Here is a 24,317-nt window from a genome sequence, read left to right on the forward strand (position 1 = left end):
GGCTGGAAAGGGTCACATGACATCGAGGTCGACGCCACTGACTGCAACTTTTCTTAAACTCGTGAGTTGTTCAGTGTGTTGATATTTCCTGTGACTCTGAGATCCTTGCAGATACACATTTAGTTTTTTAAAATGAGTATCCCAGTAGTGGACTTCGGCGCATACAGCCTGAGTGAGGAAGATGTTACTGACGAGCAGATGCACAACTTGAGCAAAGAGTTGGAAACAGCTTTTACAGAAGTTGGTTTTGTTTTCCTGAAAAACACTGGGATCACTCAGGAGGAGGTGAGAAGAACGAATACAGTGAACGTGTGTTTAGTTTGTTGCAGTGGTGGAAAGGGATCGCTTTGTGAAGCAAACATAGTATAAACAACTAAAGTAAAGTATGCAGTAACATGTCCGATAACATTGCTGCTGCATTAGTGTGTGTGTTGCATGTTACAGCTGTAGAGGTTTCAGGTTGTGCTTATTTTAACTAATCTACAGCAATGCATCATATTCTATACAATCAGCTTTGTGACGATGCATCTTTCAGATGATCCAAAAGGTTTTTGTTTAAGAAGTAGGAGACTTTGGTGCACGGTTTTCACTGGACAGGTATGAAGATGTGCAATCTGCAAAGTAACATGAGCTGTTTGACAAATGTAGCGGAGTAAAAAGTACAATATTTGTCCCTGAGATGTAGTGGAGTGGAAGTAAAGTACAAGCACATCTCACATCTGTCACTTAAGTAAAAGTAGTAATACCAAAATGTAAAAATACTTAATAAAAAAGTATTCGCATCAAAACATACTTAAAGTACCAAATGCAAAAGTATTATTATGCAGAATGGCTCATTTCAGAATATGTATAGTATATAAGAGGATTATAATTAGTGATGCATTAATGTGTTCATCTCTTTAATGTTGCAGCTGGTGAAGGTGGAGCTAGTTAGAATGCACTGGGTAGCTTAACCTATAATAATAATAATAATAATAATAATAATAATAATAATAATAATAATAATAAGTTATGAGTTGATTTGAAAGTTGTACTACCACTGAGAGCGAGTAGCTTGAATTTGAAGTGCTTAAAGTGGAATGTGTGTTTTCTCCTGGTGTGTTTTGGCAGGTGTATCGTGTTATGGACATATCCAAGACGTTCTTCCTGCAGCCAGATGAAGCGAAGCGACCCTTCAGCAGGAACAGCTTTGAAAACAATCCCAACCACGGCTGGGTGTCTCTGGGGATCGAGAAGTAGGAATCAGAAGATGAACGCAGCACACCGTCTTAACTGCAGTTTGCTCGTTTTTACATTTAAGTCACTGTTTTTCAGGTTGAACCCGCTTCGCCCTGGAGACCTAAAGGAGGCATTCAACATTACTTCACTTTGCCAAGGGAGCATTGTATGAGCTCAAGTTACAAGTTACTCTATAACTGTTCATTTATTCAGCCCAATGTTACAAATAATCTGCTAAATTCTTGTTCACAAAGATGATTAAAAGACACTAAGTGCACAAAGGTCTGTCGAGCTATGATACTGTGTGGAGAGTCATCTGTAGACACCTCAGGTGAGCCGCGGGGCTCCAGAGAAGGGTGAGGGGACAGTTCTGCTGCAACCAGCGAAGATCGGAACTGGCTTTGATCAGTTTGGCCGTTATCTGCATCCCCACTTCACCCTTAACAGCTGACTATGACTGGTTTACTATTTTCATTTATGGTACTCATTCATTGTGAGTACACTGACATGTTATCTATAGATAACATGTCAGTAAAGCAATGCAGTGTTTTTCCATTCCACAAGTGTGTTGTTCAGCCCATCAGCAGATACATACATTCTCTATCGGTGTCGGCCTCTGATTCAGTTCTCTTCTGCTGTAGAAATGGCCATCAGGTGCTGCAAAAGGCTTCCGGGAGATCCAGACGTCTTTCTTCCATCGCTGTAAAGCGCTGAGTCTGCGGGTGCTGAGGGTGATGGCTCACAGTCTGGGTGTGGACCCCGAGGTGTTCCTGAGTGCTCACCGTTTAATAGGAAGTACGTTCACTGCTCTCACTGTGGAGTGTGCTATTGTCATCGGCTGATATGGGGCAACACTGGGATCCTTTTGTTTATCTGCATGGAGATAACACACACACACACACACACACACACGCACGCATTTCTGCCAATAAGTTACAAGACATTGCTGTGAAGAATTGGCAAAGATATGTCTGAAACTGTCACCATTCAATAGCTCGACCACCAAAGACTCGGACGTTTGTCAGTATTGTCCTTAGAATACCCAGTAAGGGTGCAGTTCTACTATTTCCACAGCTTCCTTTATGACTCATCATGAGTGCGATAAACACTCGCTCCCACTTATCTCACACACTGTACGTAAAGCATCGCTTGTGTAGTTGTACCTTGAACCACGACCTCTTTAACATATATCCTCCGACAGCCGCAGGTGTACAACTCCCAGTATAGTACTGAATGTTAGGCCCGATGTAAACTCTTGTGATACTAAAGTACCAGAAAGGTTTTAACAGTTGTGTCTTCTCCAGCTGCTGGGAACTCCACAACACTGCGCTCTCTGTACTACCCGCCTGTGAACCGTGAGGAAGGGAAGGAGGGTCAGCTGCGATGTGGAGAACATTCAGACTATGGCAGCATCACCCTGTTGTTTAGCGTCTCTGAGGGTCTACAGGTAACACCGCTGGCACACCACAAACTACATGTTCCACTTTAACGTCGAGGATTATCAAACTAGACATTTGTTACTGTACTCTAGTGTTTTTTGGGGAAATCCTGCATTTATTTAAATTTTTTAAAGAAATCCTCATGCATGTAACCCACCTGACACTTGTTAACCTTCAGGTGCGCACACGTTCAGGTGAATTCATCTGCGCTCCCGTCATCCCCGGAGCGGTGCTCATCAATGTCGCTGACCTGATGCAGCGCTGGACCAGCGACCAGTTTGTCTCTGTGGTGAGTTGATTTGTATCACATGAATGAAAACACGTTGCCGGATTTGTTTTGAATATAAGAATTATAATTACATAAAGGACACAAGTACGTGCGTGGAGCTTAACAAGACACAGTGGTGGAATACACAAAGTGCATTTACTCAAGTTCTGTACTTAAGTTCAAATTCGAGGTACTTTGATGATGATTTTATTCAACACTAATATATTATATTATATATATATATATATATATATATATTAATATTATTATGTTATATATATATATATATATATATATTAATATATTATGTTATATATATATATTAATATATATATATATATTAATATTTATATATATATTAATATATAAATATTAATGTATATTAATAAATATATATAATATATTTTATAACATTTTACTGCACAATCAATACTTTTACTTTTTATACATTTAGCTGATTATACTTACATACTTTTACTTTTAAGGTTTTGAATGCAGAAGTTGAGTATCTTCTGTGTATATTAGTACATTTAACTTTAAGTATAGGATCTGAATTCTTCTTCCACCACTGACGAGACATATTTAAGGTCTAACCGTGTACAAGATGTCCTCTTTTATCTTGGAGATATCAGCCAAGGTTCTTGAAGTTGAGGTTCTGTAAAGAAATGTTAACATGAAATACCTTTTATCTTTACCTGTGTATGTATATGAACTTGTACTAAGATGTATATAAGTAATAAAGCCCCTTCTCCCTCAGCTCCACAGAGTGTTGCTGCCCCCAGCTGCAGACTCCAGCACACGGCAGTCTCTCGCTTTCTTCGTGCAGCCGGATGACGAGGCTCTGATCAGCTGCTGCGACGGCTCCAACAGATACCCCCCAGTCACAGGAGGCGGATACCTCACCGAGCGCTTCAAGTCCTCTTATGGACAAACCTGAATCTCTTCCCATTTCTCAATTCATACACACATAAATGTCTTTAGATCCCACACTGATTTCAGCCAATGTGAAAGATTTAAAAGAAGAGACTTCAACGTCAAAACCTGCAAGCTCATTCATTTTATTGTCCACATTCAAACCTTGTTCAACAGTTTCATGAGTTCCCCACACACGACGTTGGGTGGTGGACAGATTTAACAGATTTTTGGAAAGGACATAACTATTGTACCTCCATTTCTCAAAACATTACCTATCTTTGACCCTGTGACTAGCTCTGTTTGGAGTTTACTTACATTTTCCCATCTTTGTTGTAGCGCGTAAATAAATAATTATTCTATCATGAAAAAATGACACAAATGCACAGACACACCAATTTTAGAATCCAAACAATCGTCACTAACAGCAGCACAATTATATTAAATTAAAGGATTTTAATATATACTATGTAACTTCAAATGTAAACTAAATAGGTTCTGCAGTCATCGGATATATGAACTTCATGTAGGTATAAACTTAATAAAAAAATAAAAGAGTTTTACGGCAGAAGGTCTGAAACACTAAATGATTGCTGAAGAGAATCGTGACACAGCTCATCTAAAACAGTTAAGAGGTATAAGAGAACAAAATCTACTTTGATTTTGAAATATTGATTGAAAGCTTACGTTTTAAAGCAACACACATGGTCACATTTTAAAAACATGAAACCAAAAGGAAATTAAAACAAGTAATTAAAGAAAGAACATTATCCTATAGATCCAGAATGTTTGCTTCAAATATCACGACGTGAAACGTGTAAATAATACTATGTCATTCTTTAGCTAGCAGCACTACTTAAACTATCAAGTTAAGTTTCTGACATTCATTGTTATGCACCAATCAGCTCTATTTAACGGAATAAATAAATCCTTATCCTCTAAGAGACAACGAGGTACAGTGTGCACTAAACAAAAACGTTCACTTTTCAGGTCATTTCACCCCAAAGCACTTCCCGTGGAGAACAGAGTCCTTGCTGTGATACGAGATCAAAATAACAAAAACAAAAGGGTCGATTGTTCACGAAGAAAACTGGACCAGCTCCACGGTTCTGATTTATGCAGCCCACATCGGGCATCGTGGGCCCTGGCACCAAATCTGAAGCCTGAAATCAGATTCTCTTAAGTGCTCTTAATATTTAGACATGTTTGTGTCAAAGTGGCGTTTTGAAAAATCTAAACAAAAATGGAACATTTGAATCATTACTAGGCTAACACACACACACACACACACACACACACACTCACACACACACACTCACTGGCACCACACAGAGTATTGCTAAGAGTGTCCTGGTACAGGTACATCCTGCTGCTGGTGAGCAGGGGGCAGACGTTGACTGTTTCCTGGTCCACCTTCAGCTACAGGAACGCCCGGCTCTGCAACACAGTCATATCGTTAAGTTAAGTTAAGTCATGAGGAGCACTAAGTCTGTCGTGTGTTTATTTTGAATTATATTTAATTTAATTACAGACTATATTCATATAGTATACTATATATATGTTCTCCTGTGAGTCCCCCAACTTTATGAAAGAAGGGCCGTGATTATTGGTACGAGCAGGTGACTGTGAAAGTCTGCTCAGAGTCAACTCTCCTTCCGTAAATTGAGTTTAGACAACAATCGTTTCTTACGTTTGACCTCAGCTTTTATCCTTTCCATTTCTTCTACTGCCTGAGAGGAGAAGATAGAAAACGTCTTTGTTCATTCAGGTAAATATTTAGTAAGGACACAACAGTACAATAGCTGCACATTACGTTACAGTTTGACATTTATATCATTACATAATAAAATGAAAGCTTCTCAAACTTAGCAGTGGTGCTGAGCACAGAATCTACAGAATACAATTTAGGATGCGGCTAAAACGAGGTAAATAATTCTCATGCCAGCTAATCATGCATACCATTAATTAGAAATGTAACTATGGGTTACTGCGTGGATATTACTCCATCTACTGCGCCTGTCAAGCGACTGCAGACTACTGGAGGAAGAGATCCTGATTCCTGAATGTATTAATAGTTCAGTTCACCTGCTGGAGCCCCAACTTCTGAGCACTAAGTTCTTCCTGTTTCCTTTCCAGCTCCTCCCTCTGTTTCTGCAGCTCCACCGACTTCATGGTGATGTCATTCTCCTCGTTGACCAGATGCTGTTCGTACTCTCTCAGCTCCTCCTCGTTGTAAAGGGGGTTTTGATCTAAAGTCTGTGGAGGGCAGCGAAATATACAATGTGATGAATCTCTGGTGGTAAAACGAAACACAGGCAATCTTCAAAAGAGCCGTTTACTATTTTATACCTTGCATTTGTACGGCAACATGACAGCGAGGTCAACTAACTATCACCTCATCTCAGCAAACATCATCTTGTGTCAGACTTTTCTATAAAGATCTAGCTCTTACCTCCCACTCGTCTTTCTCTAAGAACTCCTCCTTCTGAGTGGCCGCCATGAACTCGCTCAGTGACACGAGTCTGTCTTTATTGGTGTCCACCTGAACAACAACACATGAAGCTGCTTTAATCAACGTCAGAGTCAACAAACAGCTTTCAAGAGTGACTTGTTGGCCTTGATTTGTAAACTGCTGTTACCGTTTAGCACGTCACATCTTGAACCACATGTCGTCACAAGTGTGTGCACAAAGTGTGTGTAGCAAAGTGTGTGTACAAAGTGTGTGTGCAAAGTGTGTGTACAAAGTGTGTGTGCAAAGTGTGTGTACAAAGTGTGTGTAGAAAGTGTGTGTAGAAAGTGCATTTCTCCATCAATGACAATTCAAGTGATATCTGACAAACTAAAGTTTTGATTTTGGCACTGTTTGCATGGATCATGTGTTTTTTCACTGTAATTTAGTGTTTTAAAACATGGGGTGCTAGAATTTAATATTTTTTTAACTAAAACATAACATTTCAAATACCAGTATTGCACTTTTGACAACATGTGGAGGGACAATGCACTTGATATTGTTTTCTGGTGCTAAATATTCAAACGTATGAATAATGGCTCACCTCATTCATAACGTGCTCTCTCATTCGCAGTCTCTCTTCCTCCATCTCCACCATGTCGTCTTCTTCATTTTCGGAGTTGTACACCTTCTCCAGCTTGAAGACACATACAGATGCACATTTGACCTCAAAGGCATCTTCATTTATATATGACATTATCCTGAAACATGCAGAAGGCAGCAAGACATAAACACATTAACATAAATACCTCTTTAGTGAAGAGAGCTTCAAGCTCGCTGTCATCGAAGAAGCCATCTCCATTAGTGTCTGCACACCACTTGGGATCACATGAAACAGTCATTCTGGGAAAATGTACATTTTTGGATAATTATAATGCAGGGACGAACATTATATAATCTGAATAACTAATTTACAAGCAGTGCTGGAAGAAGCACTCAGGTGTCGCAATACCACATTGTAGACATCATTCTGTGTTCAATTAAATGATATTGGTCCACAAACCACAACCAGAATCTTTAATTCATATATTTTACCATTATGTACATTCAGTGGACTTTTTTTTATAATATTATATAATTTTATAATATAAAAATTGAGTGTAAAAAATGTAATTATACATTTTAAATATAACATTGAATTTATTGTTAACGTATTGACAATTTTACATAGGCTACATAAATGTAAAATAACAAAAGTTACCCATGGGTGTGAGGGTTTTTATTTTTTAACCTCAATCTCAGCTCCTATAATGAGTCTATTACAAACTGTATAGCTAAAAGTCTGGTCTGCATTGAAACCCATTAAAACCACAATCTTGATCCCATGGCCATTACGGCATAAAATCATGCATTCTATTATGTCAGCCTAAGGGGCAAATACGAGCTATTTTCCTGGCTTTCTGCACAATAAATAAAAAAGCATGAACAATCAATATTGTTACTTATCATCGACATATCCCTGACTGTGAAAAGTAATCTAATATACAGAAAATGATTCAATTTAGTAGGGGGTTTTCTCATTAAAAAAAACAATAGTAGAATTGTGAAAACAAACTGGCAGGGTTAAAATTCAGAACATTACTGGATATTTGGTTATGATTAGGACTGATGTTGGTTAAACAAATAGATCTTAGCAGTTTTTCGACGTGCACAATTGTCCTGCAGGGACGAACATTATAACTAATTTACAAGCAGTGCTGGAAGAAGTACTCAGATGTCGCAATACCACATTGTAGACATAATTCTGTGTTCAATTAAAGGTCTTACAGTTACAAGTATAGGATACAATAGTTTTCAGAATAAACCACAGCTGGCCAAGTGAACTACTTTTGGGATTTCACTCCCCCAGTGGTCCAGTCAGTTTTTGTTTCTTTTTATAGACTTAATGTTCTGCGAGCCTCCAAGCAATACAGTACAGAGCCCAAAGCCAGTACAGAAAAAATGAAAAATACGTTTTAGTGAATTGTTAACTTTCCCTGCAACCACAGAACACATCTCTCAAATCTATAAACTTGATCTGGTTACTTATTTTCCTTTTTAGATATGTTGTCTGTACTTTGATCTGCTGTACAGTGTTTTGCCAACATCTGCACTTTTGCACAGCTACTGGAAGGAAACACTTACTCAGTCCCATAAGGTCAAGATAGGTTCACAATTGTTTAAGTCTGCCTTAAAACAATAGTTAGTTAGGTTTTACTCGCTGTTCACTGATCATTCCTCCTTCCATTAACAGATCCCCTCCTAATGTGTTTTCAATAGAAGAGACTGGGACAAAATCCACAGTGCAAAAATGTATTCCACAGTTTATCTGAAGCAGTCTTAACAAGGGATACTTTTCAAAGTTGGTACAAAAAAAGCACCCTTTGTGTGTCCCCCGGCAGTCATTCCTTTCTGCTTCAGAGTAACACAAAGAAGGATTTCTAATATGAAAATGACCATATCTTTGGAAGATATCCACCTGATTTGACTTTGCATTAGATACACTTTGGATTGCTTTTTTAGACAGAACAAGAACTGTGAATGTTGTCCTCCATCATTTACATTAAAATTGCTTTAAGAACAAACCTCTTTAGGGTTAGTATGAACAGGAGAAATGACTACAGACAGCAAAACCTATTGCAATGCAATTGGAACCTATTCTTTAAGCTCTTATTCTAGTGAAAACCCCAAAGTTTCAGAAGATATCTATTATGTCTGAATTTTGGTGAGATATTTATGAGATCATACTAAAATATTTAGAATTTTTAGATTTGATGGAACAAAGCTTCCATACATCTGGTTTGAGTAGTTTCAGGCCTAAACATCAGTAAGACTATGAGATGTTGTGTAACTGCATTAAGATGATTTTTCAACCTTAAAGCTACCTATAGGAGCAAATTACTGTAACTGTATGTTAAGAGGTTAAAACTGTTTCCCATTTGTTATTGTGACCGCCGCATCCTTAAATCTTTTCTTTAGTAATGTCATGTTTAATTAATCTCTTACAGGACCTGGGCTCTGCCATGCTTTGCCATGGTGCAGTGCAACAGTGTATTTTTCTTGGCTGCAGTTTGCTTTTCTCCACACGTGGGGCCTTCCTCCCTTGTATGTCTTCTGTTGCCATATATGGAATTTAAGCATATGGCTATCTTGATTCAGGATCGTCTGTGTTTAGCGGTGATTTTAGTTATCTTAATGTAGCTTGAGTCCTGTTGAATCCCCTTAAAATATCAAAATAGCATACAACCCATTGTCCTTTTCTCTCTAAAACGATTAACAAAAAAAGAAGACTAATGTTTATGAACTTTAACCACATTATTTGGTTTCCCAGATTCTGTTTACATACAGAACCAGGATGTAGCTGCTGTTTAGTGTCTGGCTCAGTGTGTTAACTGGACACTTGGCAGTTAAGGAGTTCTGACCTTTTGGTTAAGTAACAGTGACTTTAACTACTAAGCTTCTGTCTGTCAGAGCATGCATTCCACCTGTGGGCAAAATCTATAATGTTCAGATGATCTACTTTGGTCAGAGCATTTGACATTTCTGCACAGAATTAAGCCATCAGTGGCAGCAGGCGCCAAAAGACAATGACCTTTCTTTTTATGCATTTTAGTGTCCCAAAGCTGTGTTCTTGGCAAAGTTGGCACCAAGCTCTCCTAGTCAAATGCTTAATGAATGCAGCCACATTGTCACTGCCCGCTGGTGTTAGCACAGCTGATAAGACGATCTTGGGCCATGGTGCTAACATAATGCTAACGGAGTGGGAGAAAGCCAAAGGAAGAGAGAGAGAGAGACCCGTTGGGCTGCTTAGCATGCCAAATTCCTCAGCTGCACAATAGTGCTAGGCTAGCCTGAGCCCCAGCACAGCCAGCCCTCTCCACCACAATGGGAGGGGAAGCTCAGGAGAGGCCGGTGACGCCTGGGGAGGGAAGAAACTCACTCAACCCTGGGGCTGTGATCGGTCGATGAATGGTTGCTTTGAGAAGGCGCTGTGTCATTTTAGGACCAAAAGACACTCTTTGCAGCAATGTTTTTCTCATTTTATAGACGTGGTGGGCTGTTGTAGGCTAACCATAGTTAGGATTATTAAGAACGGAAGATGCCCTTGTTTGGCATTAACTTGGGGTTTATTTAGAAAATACAAATGGTTTCATGACATCACCTTGGGATGGGAGAAAAACAATTAATCGATATTGAAATTGAATTTCTGTGTAGCCTTGGCTGTCCTACACAGAAGTTGCATGCCAATAAGTGGTGTGAGTGATGTGGCACCTCCCTGTTATAAATCACTTTGCGCAATTCTTTGATTAATTATTTTTTTGGTATGTAGTCAGTCCGGTTACTTGGTTAAACAATTGCACTGTGCTCCTTGCAATGTCAAGGTAAACAGCACATAGGCACACTAATGGAGGAGAGCTTGTTGTAAATTGATCAGCTCACTCACATGTCATGAACATGCTGTTAATGTAGCCCGTGCTGGTTATGTGACCTAATTGATGCCCTTGACTTCAAAACAAGCGCTATAAATTATTGGCTGTGCATATGTGTCAAATGGCAGCAAATCAATAAGCAATCAAAGCCTGGTTACAGGAACAAGGCGAAGGAAAACCTTTGATAAAGAACTGCCAATTAACAAATAAAGCTGATATGTCACACACAATAAACAATATTTGATATAGATTCTGATCCAGTTAAAAAGTGTTTGTGTGACTGGAAATTATAATTCTTATTATATTGCTGGTCTGATTTGCTAGTATCTTTTTGCCATGCATGATATACAGGCTGTTTTGAATATGTTGACCACCTCTTGTCATTAATCCAAATGTTGTTTTGTTTTTTTTAGGTGTTTGAAGATTTGCTACACAACCCTTTGTGCCACACTGACTTAAAATCTGTCCCACTCATGGCACCTTCCAGTTGACAGAATGGCCCAGATATCAAGTGGTAATGGTTTCAAGGTGGATGTCCCCCAGCCAAAGGGGGTTGTGGGTAAAGAAGAAGCCCTCCGCATGGAGGAAGAGGCTTTAGCAAAATTGCAAAGGGATAAGAGACCCACTCTTTCAGCTTCAACATCCTCATCTGCAGCATCCTCCTCCTCAAAACCAAAACCATTTAAATCTACCACTACTGCTCCTCAACCTTTACCCTGTGCTATTAGACCTGAAAAGGACCTCATTGTCTTCCCAGAGGCCAAGAAGCAGACAAAACAGGACACGTTCAGGGATATTGATGTGGACAAGCTGACCAATGAGGAACTCGAAAAGCTCCTACTGGATGAAAACTTTGGGGTTAACAACAAAGTGACCCGCCCCTCATCACTACTGGGGTTTAACCTCAGTGCCTCATACCCTGGAGGCCATCCCTGTAGCTCTTCTCCTTTCCAGAGCAGCCAGTGGACACCCGTTCTGTCCACCCCATCTAACTCCAGTGTGTCCACTCCCACCCATCAGCCTTCCCCAATGTTCCCCTCTGCTCCATTCCCCAAACCGGGCACATTTCAGAATGGCTTCACTTCAACCATGCCCTTCATGACCCTGACGGCACAGCAGCCATCCTTCATGACCTTCACTCCCATCCAGCCCGCTGCTGCCATGGTCTTCCCGCAGGCAGTCGTGGACCCAGGGATGGCCAAACTGCTCGACAAGATTGCCAGCACCTCAGAATACTTGAAGAACGGCAAATCGGCCAGCAGTGAGATGGATTCCTCGCAAGCAGGCACAGCTTCTCTGGCACCCAACCCACCATCTCAGCAGCCAGCGTTGGCGGAATCATCTAGCATCAGCCGCTTTGACTGGCTGGATTTAGACCCACTTACAAAGCGTAAAGCTGAGAATGAGGAAGCAGCCGTGGCATCGGAGGGCACTGCACAGACAGTACCAGGAGTCGCAGGGGATCCTTGGGATGCAGTGCTTGAGACCGAAGTGAACAGTAGCAGCAGCAACAGCAGCCCCCCTCCGGAGGCTAAAGCATCACTGTCAGTTCGCTCACAAGTCAGGAGAGCATCAACAGGAGCGGCTGTCACAAGGAGTCACTCGCTCAACATCCCAGGGACATCGTCCCAACACAAACCAAACAATCAGGTAGGACTGCAGTGAAATGTTAATGTTTGAAAAATTAAAATCTTTTCTTAACTTTTTAGATTTCAGGGAAAGTCTGCAGAGTCCTACATGAACACACACTTTTCTTCCAAAGCTTTTAAAAATGTTAATCTGTCTGTGCTCTTCTCACTGGTTTAAAGTGGGCAGGGCTCAGTTGGAAAAAATGTATGTCACATTACTTCTGTGTACTACATCAAGATGTATTAACGGTTGTTTGCTGATGTTGTCAGACCACTGTAAATCAAATCTGATAAGACCACACCCACACAGTTCTGATGAAGCAGATTAGCTGAGTTTTTGACCTTATTTGTCAAGCTCACAAAGCTCAATTACTAACAACATTATGTCTTTGCACATTATTGACAGCATTATTCACTAGCAGAATAAATGACTAAATAAAACCAAAACTCTTCCAACATGAGAGGGTAAAGTTAAGTCGGAACACATGATGGTGGATCTTCTCGTCCACCCAAAACACCCATCTAAGTCTTACAACTGCATAATATACTCCTCATCCATTCACTAGCACAAGCAAAACATCCTCTTTACTTATGCTCCCTGTAATTAAGTTTTTCGCTGTGGATAGCTACCAACTGTTTCACCCCACAATTTTCTCTGCACCACATTTTGTCATTAATTTTGCCATGCAAGACATGATTGATCTAATTTCTTGTGATGAATATTTAGAGCTTTCATTTGGGACAGTGCTGTGGGCAAGTGGCTTGGGATATTGTTGCCTCTAAATCTTTTTCCCCTCCTAAAACTAAACAACCATCTGTTATTTGGCTGGCAGCTCAGAGTTCAGACGAGATGAGCATCTTATTCAGAAGTGCAACCATACCGAGGCTCACCAGCCGAACATTCATTTATCACTATGTGTCTTCCTCTTTATTCAGTAGTCAGATTAACCACAAGTTGTAAATCCTCTGTCTGGAGTAAAAGATATTACGTGCTGTTTCAGATGGGCTTTTTACATGCTCTGACAGAAGTGAAAAGCCCCTGAAAAGTCTGAGGCGATAAGTCTGGCAGAGTCCAACATACAAACAATACTGGGTTATTAAGAGATTGGTCCAAAAGTAATTTTAGGTCTGGACAGGCTATTCAGTTTCAGTTTTTTTGTGCCGTTTGCAAGACGCCCAGTTCCTGCTCATTGTGTTTCTGTGTCATGATGACCAAACAATTGGTCTCTGTGGTATGTTTCTCACACCAGGTTGATGATTAACCTTACAGCACTGGACAAAGCCCTTTTTTATATGGGAAAACCAGGACATTTGACACAATTTGAACAGCGTGTTTGGAAAGATTACATACAGTAGAGTCATAAAATACAAAGGAACTTTGTGGAAAAGGTCACAAACACGACCAACAGGAGCAGTTTTAATGTACTGATCCAGTAGATCTTTCAAGTCCATGTGTTGGACTCTACAGACATATACTTTGTCACTCATCAAAGCAACCTGTCCAGTCTGTACACCCAGCTGGGTCTTCCAGGGTTGAGGAATGTCTCATCCCCTGAAAGGAATAGGATGAAACACTGTTTGTTTACACATTCCTATATATTATGTCTGGGTTCAATTCTGTGTTTGCTGCTCAACAACCGTGTTGTGTAACTTGAGCCTTTTTAGCTATGCCCCATAGCAGCAAGAGAATGACATAAGAAATCTGCCTCATAAGTGCCTGTGCCAACTCTCCTCTCATTTAGACTTAAGGGAGAGATTTCCATAACATTTGGATACCTGTGGCATGCCATACTTTGAGCAATATCTGCTTCACAATACAATACTTCCCAAAGTTTGTGTGTGGAAAGTTATTAATATGAACCAGTAGCTTGTAAATGTTCAGTTTGCAATACCAGTAGCTTAATACAGCAACTATAGCTCCAATAGCACGGCAAAAGAGAACAATCAGATGACAGTGAGGCTGATTAGAGGGGCATAAGAACAGGAACATAGTCTTCCAACCACAGAGACTGTAATACCAGAAGCTACTAGACCACATAATTCTTTTCAGAAAGGTGCTTTATGCCTGTATGGACCACACGTTTTGAGCCAATCAGTTGACCGTGATGACAGGGCTTTGTTGAGGGCAGAACGTTGTCGAGGTTTGGCTTTGCTTTCCGAGAAAGACTTCAGATATTTCAGTCCCCTGAAAATTGTTTTTTTTAAACGCCCAAACCAATGTTTTACATGGTTTCGGCTTACATGTGCGTTTACATTGCTGCAAAAACATTTTTCAAAGCATGCCGTTACGCGGTTCCTACCATTGTAGACCGCCTCTGGTTTCAATTCATTTCACTATGGAATTAAATAGATTTAAAACTTGCTTTAGCTAGTTAAACCTTGTATTTTAAATGTTTCTTGTTGTATTATTGTCAATGCTAGTCATTGTGTGGCACTATTGATACACATGTAGACTCATTTGAAGAGTGTATTGATGACTTGTGATGCATTAATGAAAGAATCAAGCAGTTGGAGACTCCAGAAATATAAGATCCATTAAGAGAGTGAGCTATCAATGAGCATTACATTCATGAGCTGTGTAAGATATTAAAACCCAGGAGGACATACAAAAAGCAATCATGGATATAAGAATAATGTGATGAGACAGGTTGACAGGAACTTACTTTGAAAACTGTTGATAAGAAGCCAATTTGTGTTCGACTTTGTTATTATAAGAGCTGATTGTCGTGAAGTTACTTTATTGCACAAACCATCAATAAGTGCGAGCGATGACCACAAATGTTTCCACAAATGTAGGCTGATCAGTGAGAGACACTGGTGTTGAGTTACAGGACAGATCGAGACATCAGACACCTCTTACCCCTTGCTCTAAAAGCTTAATGAAATTCTCCACTTGCATAACTGGAAAGAAAACAAACAACAACGTTTTGTGTTTGAGTCTAGTTGAGGAAACAAACGCTGCTTGGTTGCTGGCTGTAACCTTGACTAATGTTGAGAAATGAATCATGGATACAATCTTGTTACGAGTTGCATATATTGTCACGTGTTAAGCCTTAATACCGACCTTCCATAGCCAAACTTGGCTTAACATGTGGCCTAACAGGTGCTTTTTTAAGAATTGCATGTATTAAAATGAACCAATTTTCCTTTATCTGATCTGAAAAGTAGATTTAGAAGAGAACAAACTTAACAAACCTTGAAGGATATTTTTTTGCCCTGTTGTCACAATTATGTCTTCCAAGAAGGGGTGTAAAATGGAACAAATGAGCTTGAACTTGGAGACTTTAGTCAGAACTGGACTATTTACTCCACCTTTACTGTCTTATTCTATTCTTTGTTGTCTCTCATTCCCTGTGTCTCTTACTTTCTTTCACTTTCGCTCCTTACTCTCGTTTTATGTTCTCTTTCTCTTCATCTGTCTTCAGTCTCTTATTTAATTTCTTCACCTCTATCACTCTACTGATGTTTTTCTACCTATCTTCTCCCCTCCATCAATCTTCCTCCTTCCCTGACTGCATGTGGTATCTGGCTGCTCAACCCTTGCTTTGCCCTTTTTAAATACACAGCTGTAGGTTCACGATAATCAGCAGTCAAACAAATAGCTCTATCTGTAGTTCAGCAGTCACGCCTCACGGCTCCAACGCATGTTCAGACCTGGCTCCGACTGTTTGCAAAGCAACCCTAAAAGTGAATGCGTCATTTATCACATGTCGCCATGTCTTACTTACCTTCACAATTGTTTCAAGAAGTGTAACTCCACTTCTGATTCAGTGTTACTTTGGTTCATGCAGTAGATCTTCAAATGATAAGGATTTGAGTTGGATGTGATTGTGGACTGAATGCAACCACAAAGTATATAATAACTATGCAAAGAGATGGAAGGTGTGATGCAGGCTGATAATCTATTCATTTTAAAAGTACCAGTTTGTCAGTAACATGATACTGATGATGGGTGTTGTTTATGGAGATTATGTAAGGAGCCAGATAAAACGATTGACTGGATTACATATTGAGTAGTAGTGTTAAAACACACCCTGAAGTATTCTGCTTCCTTTTTTTATTGCAGATTTAGTGAGCATGTCTATGCCTGTTTGTTCTTGCACCGTTCCTTCAATATGACCTATGGGCTGATTTTTGTCTGAACTAGACATTTTTATCTGATTTAGGTGCTGTGATTCAAGATCACTGTGGTTATGTGCGAAACTGAAACGTACAGTATGCCAGCATGCAGTGTACATTTTAGCAGTCAAATCTCTCCTTCCCCCACAGATTTAAAGACCTCAAGCGGCTCTTTTACGTCTCTCACACCTCCATACCATCCCACTCCAGACTCTGCCCCATTTTAATTTATTATCGTCTAATTACACCTTAAGCACAAGTATGAGAATTTCGTTCCACCAGACAGATTGCAGGGTTAGAAGGTGTTGCAGTACAGAGATGTGGCATCCAGTTAACTGTGTGAATCACTGGGCAAATGGCTAATGCACATAGCAAAACCTTACTAAAAAGGAAGAAAGAAGTTGATTTATGCAATGTTTCAGAGACTACAATCACAAAATAGCAAATTAATCACCAACAGTCTGGCCTTTGAACCACATTGTTTTCCTTTTCAGCCAGGGTGTTGAGTTCATCACAGGAAGTGTGAGTTGGATATCAGTCACTTCCTGATCGAAAGAAGAAGTTGATTTGTGTCTTCTGAGCAGTTTGTTCCTCTGATGTAAACCAGAGAGCCTCTCTCGTGCATCAACTCTCATCTCATGACGCTGCATCCAAACAGAAGTGTTTAGAAAACGTTGTTCATGTACACAGCCAGAAACCTTTAAGCTGGCAGTTATGGGTTGCTGAGTATTCACAATCCAATAAAATCAATCTTTATGTCTTCAGTAAGTGCTGCTTCAGCATGACCGCATCTCTCAGCGCTTCCCGCACAAAGCTTTATCGTAAAATGAAGCCTGGAGAATCTACATTTTGCTTGTACTGTGTTGAGACTTGCAGGTTGTGTTTCAAATAAATGTCTGAGTTATGATGCACATGTTGATACAAGCTACTGATTTAGGCTACTGGTAAAGGTCAACTAACTTATCATATATTGCTGTACAGCTTTTAAATTTTGGTCAGATATTGACAGCAGCTAGTGAATATTTGAGTGCAGGTTTCCTGTGGACTGTGACAGAGAGCTACAGAGGTGTCTAATGTCTAGATGTGTAGTGTAACTCAATACTGATGTCGGGCTTGGAATTACCACCAGTCCTGTGGTTGCTTAATGCTTTCAGTTCTACCACTGTAGTCAGTCTTCCTGCGTGTCTGTGACACACCACAAAGTTCCTCAAGCTAACCATGTTCTAACTTGTGTGTCTGCTAAACATGAGGGACAACACAGCAGTGTTTACTACAACCTTCACGCTACCTTGTTTATCAGCATCAAGTATGAAGAGCCTTTCAGAAATGGATCAAAGTGTAATTTTGCAGGGGGTTGTGATGATGATTGTGTATGCATGCATGCATGCGTGTCCTTGTGTGTGTCCGTGCACCAAAACAAGCAAAATAGGAAACCATTCATAACATTGCTCCATAGCTCTACTAGTGGTCAAAATACCACAGGGTACGTCGATGCTTCTGAACATGTCTGAAGGCTAAAATGTTTATACTTGTTCTGGAGAGCCACACTCGAGGGAAAGACAAAGTGCTCTGACAAGCACTGAAGCGTACTGACACCTGTGATCCCTTTCTCCAACACAGCTACAGCTGAAGAGCAGATTTCTAAAGTGTTGAATATCCATTTAAGATTTTAAAAAAACATCAAACGTCATCATTCAATATTTTAAAAAACATTTGATCTTCATTCAACCATGAGGATAAGTTACATAAGAAAAATAGCATGAATAGTTTTAGGTCCGTGTCGTCATTTTGTAGAAGCAGGACTCGCATGTTTCATAATTGATTGTCTCAGTCTGGAGCAGAACGGGGCCAACGTGACACCCAGAACAGAAAAACATCTCTTTTCCAGACTTCAATATAGACATTTGTCAGAATGCTTATATCAGAGCTTTCAGCAGGTTTGGAAAGTGTGGAAAAATAACATTTGGCAAGTTCCATGTCTTGTCTGTCTAATAGTTTGGAAAAATCCATCAAGGACATCCATCATGAGAAAGTTGGAAGACTGTGAAAAGTCTCTTTATAATCTTGCTTTATGTTGTACAGTGTATTCCCGGTATTACAGTCCGTATGTGACACATCGCAGTAAAAGCGGAGAAAGGATGAAAGATTAGTCATCGTGTGAATCCTATGAAGCCATTCCCATGACTTCATACACCAGGAGCTTTCTGTCCGGGTCCAACAAAATCGATAGAGTGAAACAAAGACGGGCCTGTCCCACTGTACAGCCTGCTTTGTGTGTGTGTGTGTGTGTGTGTGTGTGTGTTGAAGTGTGACCATCAACGAACACGGCCTGGTTGGATTATCTGCCCATGTTTGTTTTTGCTGAAGCAATCCTCACTCCAAACATAAACACTGCTTATGTGCTCTGTTGGTCTCTTCTCTCGTTGGCTCTTTCCTCAGTCTCTCTATCACTCTTACTTTCTCTCTCCCTCTTTATGAGAGGGATGGTGTTTTTTTTTAATCTCTCACCATCTGTTTTGTTTTTTCTCTTTTTCTGTCCCTCCCCACTCTTGTTTATTGATTTCTCTGTTTTGTTTTGTTTTTGTTCAAATTCAAATATAGAGCGATTTGTGCAAATATTCATATTGAACCACGAACGGCGTTGTCTGCAAACATTTAGAAATGGTGCAGGCAGGAACACGGTCTCCTCTCTCCTCTTGCTGGGAGGTGCAGGTGGTTTGGTGTCGGGCTTGGCCTCCTTTCCAAGCTCCACATGCTGACTTAGAGATTTCTATCTCCCAGTGTTATGTCAGGTCAGCACTTTAATCAAAGCTCTTGGAGCTGCACAGTTATGGTCCAAGTGATATCTCGGATTAATCTGATGGATGTTTTGATCTTGATAATGAGGGGTTCTGTTATTTAATTATAAGATTATATTTGGGCATTTTGCCTTATTTGACAGGAAACAAGGGGGAGAGAGAAAAGGGTTCCTGGCTGGAATAGAACCGATGTCTTAGTAGTTAAATAGTGTATGCGTCTTAAACACTAGGTCACTAGGTCACTCCAGGGTTGTTTAGTTTATGAGGAGCAGGATTATTTAACTGTATTTTGTGAAGACCTAAAACGATCACTAAATCAATCAGCAGATTATTGATTAGCAACTTTTTTATATAGGTGATTTAAAACCTTTTTTAAAGCATAAATGTCAAACATTCTTTGTTTCTAGCTTTTCCAAAGTGAGGATTTGCTGTTTTACTTAATTGTCAATAAAATACGTTTGTTTTGTACTGTTGATCAGACAAAAGGGCACGTTCAAAGAAGTCATCTTGGGATCTGGGAAAACTGGCTTGACATTCAGTACATCAAACAATTCATATCAAAGGAACTACAGAAATGAAGTGGACCTGACACTTAAAAAAAAGTTGGGGCAAGGTTTTTCCAGTTTCATTGTCATTGCACATAAAGAAAGCTGTACATCCCCCTGAACTCATGAAAGAAAACTCTCTGTTCAAACTCTCCCATAAATCTTTGAAGATTATATGACATTCCAAACATTTCCTTTCCCCTCTTTCCCTTTTCTTCCCTGAGTGATGTCAGAGTCACAGAATTTCAAGCCATGACATGGCCCTTTTGGAGACAGCCTGGTGCAGGAAGGGGCGGGGCCTTTTCACTTCTCATTTCCTGTGCCACAGGAAGTGCATTCCTCAGTTGCTGGCAGTAAGACCGCAGTTAAAAGTGTAACCGAGTTCCCGGCATCAGGCCAGCATCCAGGAATCTCTTACTGTAATTCCTAGTGTGTGTGTGTGTGTGTGTGTGTGTGTGTGTGTGTGTGTGTGTGTGTGTGTGTGTGTGTGTGTGTGTGTGTGTGTGTGTGTGTGTGTGTGTGTGTGTGTGTGTGTGTGTGTGTGTGTGTGTGTGTGTGTGTGTGTGTGTGTAAGAGATAGACAGACAGGTTTACAACTCTTTCAACTCAGTTCTTAAAATTGATTAATCTATTAATTGATTTGGAGAAAATATTTTCTCCATGTATTGGTCAGACTTTCTCCAATATAAGAGAATGTCAGCTCAGCCTCTGGAGTGTGTAATGGGTGTTGTGCAGAGAGCCGCTTGTAATCTAGATTTACGGTAAAAAAAAAAAGAAATGTTAATACAACGGGGGTTTTTTTCTTCACAATTTAAGAGACACGGGTATAAAAGAGCTGGAGACCTCTTAGTGTGTGTTTCTTTGTGTCAAGCCTTTGCACTTGCTGACACTCTGCAATCACTCTGCAGGATTCATAGCTCTGAGGTGTTTTCAATATAACTTCCCCTTACTGGTCACAGTCTGTCCTGTCAAACTGATATGACATCATATGTGTTGGACACAATATAAATGACACACAGCCGCTCATTGTCTACGTGTCCTGCCTGTCCCCACCTGGCCTGCTTCTGATTGACGTCAACGTGTTACTCATATGTATTCTTCTAGTTCCTGACACTTTGTTTGTGTGTCTTATACTCCTTTGCTCCTGTAGGACGAGGCAAAGGGAAAAGGTTTGGTGAAGAATGCCGCCCTGGAAGAACAGGACGCTCAAAGCCTGGAGGTTGTCGCCTTCTGTGAAGACGTAGCAACGTAAGATCCTGGATCATCAAAGTCATTAGGATTCACCATCTGGGGAACATGAATGGCAATCCATCTAATGGTTGTTGAGATATTTCAGTCTGAACCAAAGTGCTCAACCAACAGACCAACATTGAAATCCCTAGAGCCATTACATAACATGGCTAAAAATAGCATTTGTTTCTTGTTTGTATGCGAGTGTAAATACATACTTACATATTTTCATATACAGTATATCTCAAAAGTGAGTACACCCTTTAGATTTTTGCAAATATTCTGTTATATCCTTTCAGGGGATAACATTATCCTACTGAAACTTTGATATAACTTAAAGTAGTCAGTGTGCTGCTTGAATAACAGTATAGATTTATTGTCCTTTGAAAATTACTCAGTACACAGCTGTTAATGTCTAAACAGCTGGCAACAAAAGTGAGTACACCCCATAGTGAACATGTCTAAATTGTGCCCAAAGTGTCAATATTTTGTGTGACCACCATTGTTATCTAGCACTGCTTTAACCCTCCTGGGCATGGAATTCACCAGAGCTGCACAGGTTGCTTCTGGAATCTTCTTCCACTCCTCCACGACGACATCACGGAGCGCACGGATGTTGGACACCTTGCACTCCTCCACCTTCCTCTTGAGGATGCCCCACATGTGCTCAATTGGGTTTAGGTCTGGATACATACTTGGCCAGTCCATCACCTTAACCTTCAGCTTCTTCAGCAAGGCCGTTGTCATCTTGGAGGTGTGTTTAGGGTCATTATCATGTTGGAAAACTGCCCTACGGCCCAGTTTCCGAAGAGAGGGGATCATGCTCTGCTGCAGGATGTCACAGTATATATTGGAATTCATGTGTCCCTCAATGAAATGCAGCTCCCCAGTGCCGGCAGCACTCATGCAGCCCCAGACCATGATGCTGCCACCACCATGCTTGACTGTAGGCAAAACACATTTGTCTTGGTACTCCTCACCAGGGTGCCGCCACACACGCCGGACACCATCTGACCCAAACAGGTTTATTTTGGTCTCATCAGACCACAGGACATGGTTCCAGTAACTCATGTTCTTGGATTCATTGTCTTCAGCAAACTGTTTGCGGGCTTTCTTATGCATCGGTTTCAGAAGGGGCTTCTGTCTGGGGCGACGGCCATACAAACCGATTTGATGCAGTGTGCGGCGTATGGTCTGGGCACTGACAGGCTGACATCCCACTTCTGCAACCTCTGCAGCAATGCTGGAAGCACTCGCACGTCTATTTTTGGAAACCAACCTCTGGATATGACGCTGAGCACGTGGACTCAACTTCTTTGGTCGACCCTGGCGAGGCCTGTTCCGAGTGGAACCTGTCCTGGAAAACCGCTGTATGATCTTAGCCACTGTGCTGCAACTCATTTTCATGGTGTTGGCAATCTTCTTATAGCCAAGGCCATCTTTGTGAAGCGCAATAATCCTTTTTTTCAGCCGCTCAGAGAGTTCCTTGCCATGAGGTGCCATGTTGTCCAGCATTCAGAGAGAATTGTGCCCAAAACACCAAATTTAACAGCCCTGCTTATCATTTACACCTGAATCCTTGTAACACTAACGAGTCACATGACACCAGGGCGGGAAAACAACATCATTGGGCACAATTTAGACATGTTCACTATGGGGTGTACTCACTTTTGTTGCCAGCTGTTTAGACATTAACAGCTGTGTACTGAGTAATTTTCAAAGGACAATAAATCTATACTGTTATTCAAGCAGCACACTGACTACTTTAAGTTATATCAAAGTTTCAGTAGGATAATGTTATCCCCTGAAAGGATATAACAGAATATTTGCAAAAATCTAAAGGGTGTACTCACTTTTGAGATATACTGTGTGTGTATATATATATATATATATATATATATATATATATATATATATATATATATATATATATATATATATATATATATATATATATATATATATATATATATATATATATATAATTGCATGTTTTGCAACTGTGCTAGTTGCCTGAGCTTGTACAGAATCTCACTCCAGTAGTTAGTTTGGGTGGAGTGATGATGGAGTGATGATGAAGCTGTGCTCAGGGAATCCTCTTCATTTCGATAACAATCAACGCCCGCCGTCCGCTTGTTGGTCAACACTCGCTCTACATCGTTTGCAATTACGAGTAACTTAACCTCTCATAAGAGTGTAAATGTAGAAAGATAATTCCGTAGCGTTTTCATAATCTTTTACCCTCCCAACTATCCAAGCCAACAGTATCACAGACATGACATTGTGCATTAAAGCTATTTCGAGCAGAAATGGTTCATTTCTAATGATTTTATATCACCTCATCAGTGTACATATAAATACCATTTTTATTCTTTCTCCCCTCATCCTGTTTTACTGCCCATGAAACATCCTCCAATATTCTCATCCAAGCAATCTGATCCAATTGCCAGGCTGAAGTGTTCTCTGGCCAAGTAGGCCAAAAATAAGGAAAGAAATGTTGACTCTTTTTTTTGTTTTCTTCTACTAGTCTGCGCTCCAAATTCCCTCATGGCGACATGACCACCAACCCCGGCTACGTCCTGAGCCCCGTCATTACCCAGCGAGACAGCGGAGGTGACAATAGCTGCTCTGTCAAGGTTTCTATTGAAATCTCAGAATCTCAACAGCCTGTAACCTTCACCTGTGACGGTAAGCATCCAGTTACCAAACTGTGAAATCATACTAACCTTCTTTAAACCCGTTCCTAACAGGATAAAACGGAGCATATGGCAGATGTTGCACTTTGTGTAACCAACTGTTGTGACACTAGACACCAAACCACTTTAGCAGACTTCATCCTCTGTATTTAACAGCAGTTCTTTTCTAGAGTGGACATACATTTAATTGCAAGAGTAGCACAGTGTTAAGAAGTGCAGAGAATCCTGTCTACAGATGAGCCACCATCCCATTGAAGTCAGCCAAAAAAAGAAACCTTGTACCCCTTTTCCCTTAAGAGTGAGCAGCTCAGATTGCAGATATGAGAGCTCTGAAGGAGGAAACGACATTCACAGCTGCCAAACTCTTAACCCCCACCCCACCTCCTTTTTTTCTTGTTCTTTTCATTTTTTTCCTGTCGTGGGAAGTACACTACGTTCCTTTTCCATACAAATAAAGGTTTGTCCCCTCACCATGGAGTAGCCATGTTGGGTAAAAGAGCCTGGATTCTTTCTTTTTTCTTCTTCTTTGGTTTCCCTTCCTGGGTG

General features: G+C 40.4%; 3 protein-coding genes across 3 annotated transcripts in view; 2 read left to right on the top strand and 1 right to left on the bottom strand.

Moving 5' to 3' along the window:
• Positions 1-70: 70 nt before the first annotated feature.
• On the top strand, positions 71-4,202 carry LOC115010296 (UPF0676 protein C1494.01). Its single transcript, XM_029434843.1, has 7 exons — positions 71-285; positions 1,111-1,235; positions 1,315-1,384; positions 1,860-2,013; positions 2,523-2,665; positions 2,836-2,946; positions 3,683-4,202. Exons 1-7 carry the CDS (start codon positions 133-135, stop codon positions 3,860-3,862), a joined length of 936 nt encoding a protein of 311 aa, XP_029290703.1. The 5' UTR covers positions 71-132; the 3' UTR covers positions 3,863-4,202.
• On the bottom strand, positions 3,968-7,188 carry LOC115009446 (nucleobindin-2-like). Its single transcript, XM_029433407.1, has 6 exons — positions 7,096-7,188; positions 6,891-6,983; positions 6,290-6,379; positions 5,923-6,093; positions 5,528-5,567; positions 3,968-5,274 (listed from the first exon to the last, which is right to left on the bottom strand). Exons 1-6 carry the CDS (start codon positions 7,186-7,188, stop codon positions 5,177-5,179), a joined length of 585 nt encoding a protein of 194 aa, XP_029289267.1. The 3' UTR covers positions 3,968-5,176.
• Positions 7,189-11,172: 3,984 nt separating this feature from the next.
• The window catches only part of pik3c2a (phosphatidylinositol-4-phosphate 3-kinase, catalytic subunit type 2 alpha), a 36,593-nt gene continuing 23,448 nt past the window's right edge, over positions 11,173-24,317 (top strand). The window contains 3 exon segments of the mRNA XM_029433767.1: positions 11,173-12,405; positions 20,996-21,093; positions 23,603-23,763. Coding sequence (XP_029289627.1) covers positions 11,251-12,405; positions 20,996-21,093; positions 23,603-23,763 — 1,414 coding nt within the window. The 5' untranslated portion in view covers positions 11,173-11,250.

This window comes from Cottoperca gobio, chromosome 6 (genome assembly GCF_900634415.1).
Source record: "Cottoperca gobio chromosome 6, fCotGob3.1, whole genome shotgun sequence".
NCBI classification, from domain to species: Eukaryota; Metazoa; Chordata; class Actinopteri; order Perciformes; family Bovichtidae; genus Cottoperca; species Cottoperca gobio.

Bases quoted from the DNA above. Each gene is read 5' to 3' on its own strand.
- LOC115010296 (XM_029434843.1), top strand. From the start codon at position 133: ATGAGTATCCCAGTAGTGGACTTCGGCGCATACAGCCTGAGTGAGGAA. The intron at 286-1,110 runs GTGAGAAGAACG...GTGTTTTGGCAG, and splicing joins CTGGGATCACTCAGGAGGAG to GTGTATCGTGTTATGGACAT. The intron at 2,947-3,682 runs GTGAGTTGATTT...CTTCTCCCTCAG, and splicing joins GCGACCAGTTTGTCTCTGTG to CTCCACAGAGTGTTGCTGCC.
- LOC115009446 (XM_029433407.1), bottom strand. From the start codon at position 7,188: ATGACTGTTTCATGTGATCCCAAGTGGTGTGCAGACACTAATGGAGAT. The intron at 6,380-6,890 runs GTGAGCCATTAT...GTTGTTGTTCAG, and splicing joins GAGAGCACGTTATGAATGAG to GTGGACACCAATAAAGACAG. The intron at 5,568-5,922 runs GTGAACTGAACT...TTCTCCTCTCAG, and splicing joins AGAAGTTGGGGCTCCAGCAG to GCAGTAGAAGAAATGGAAAG.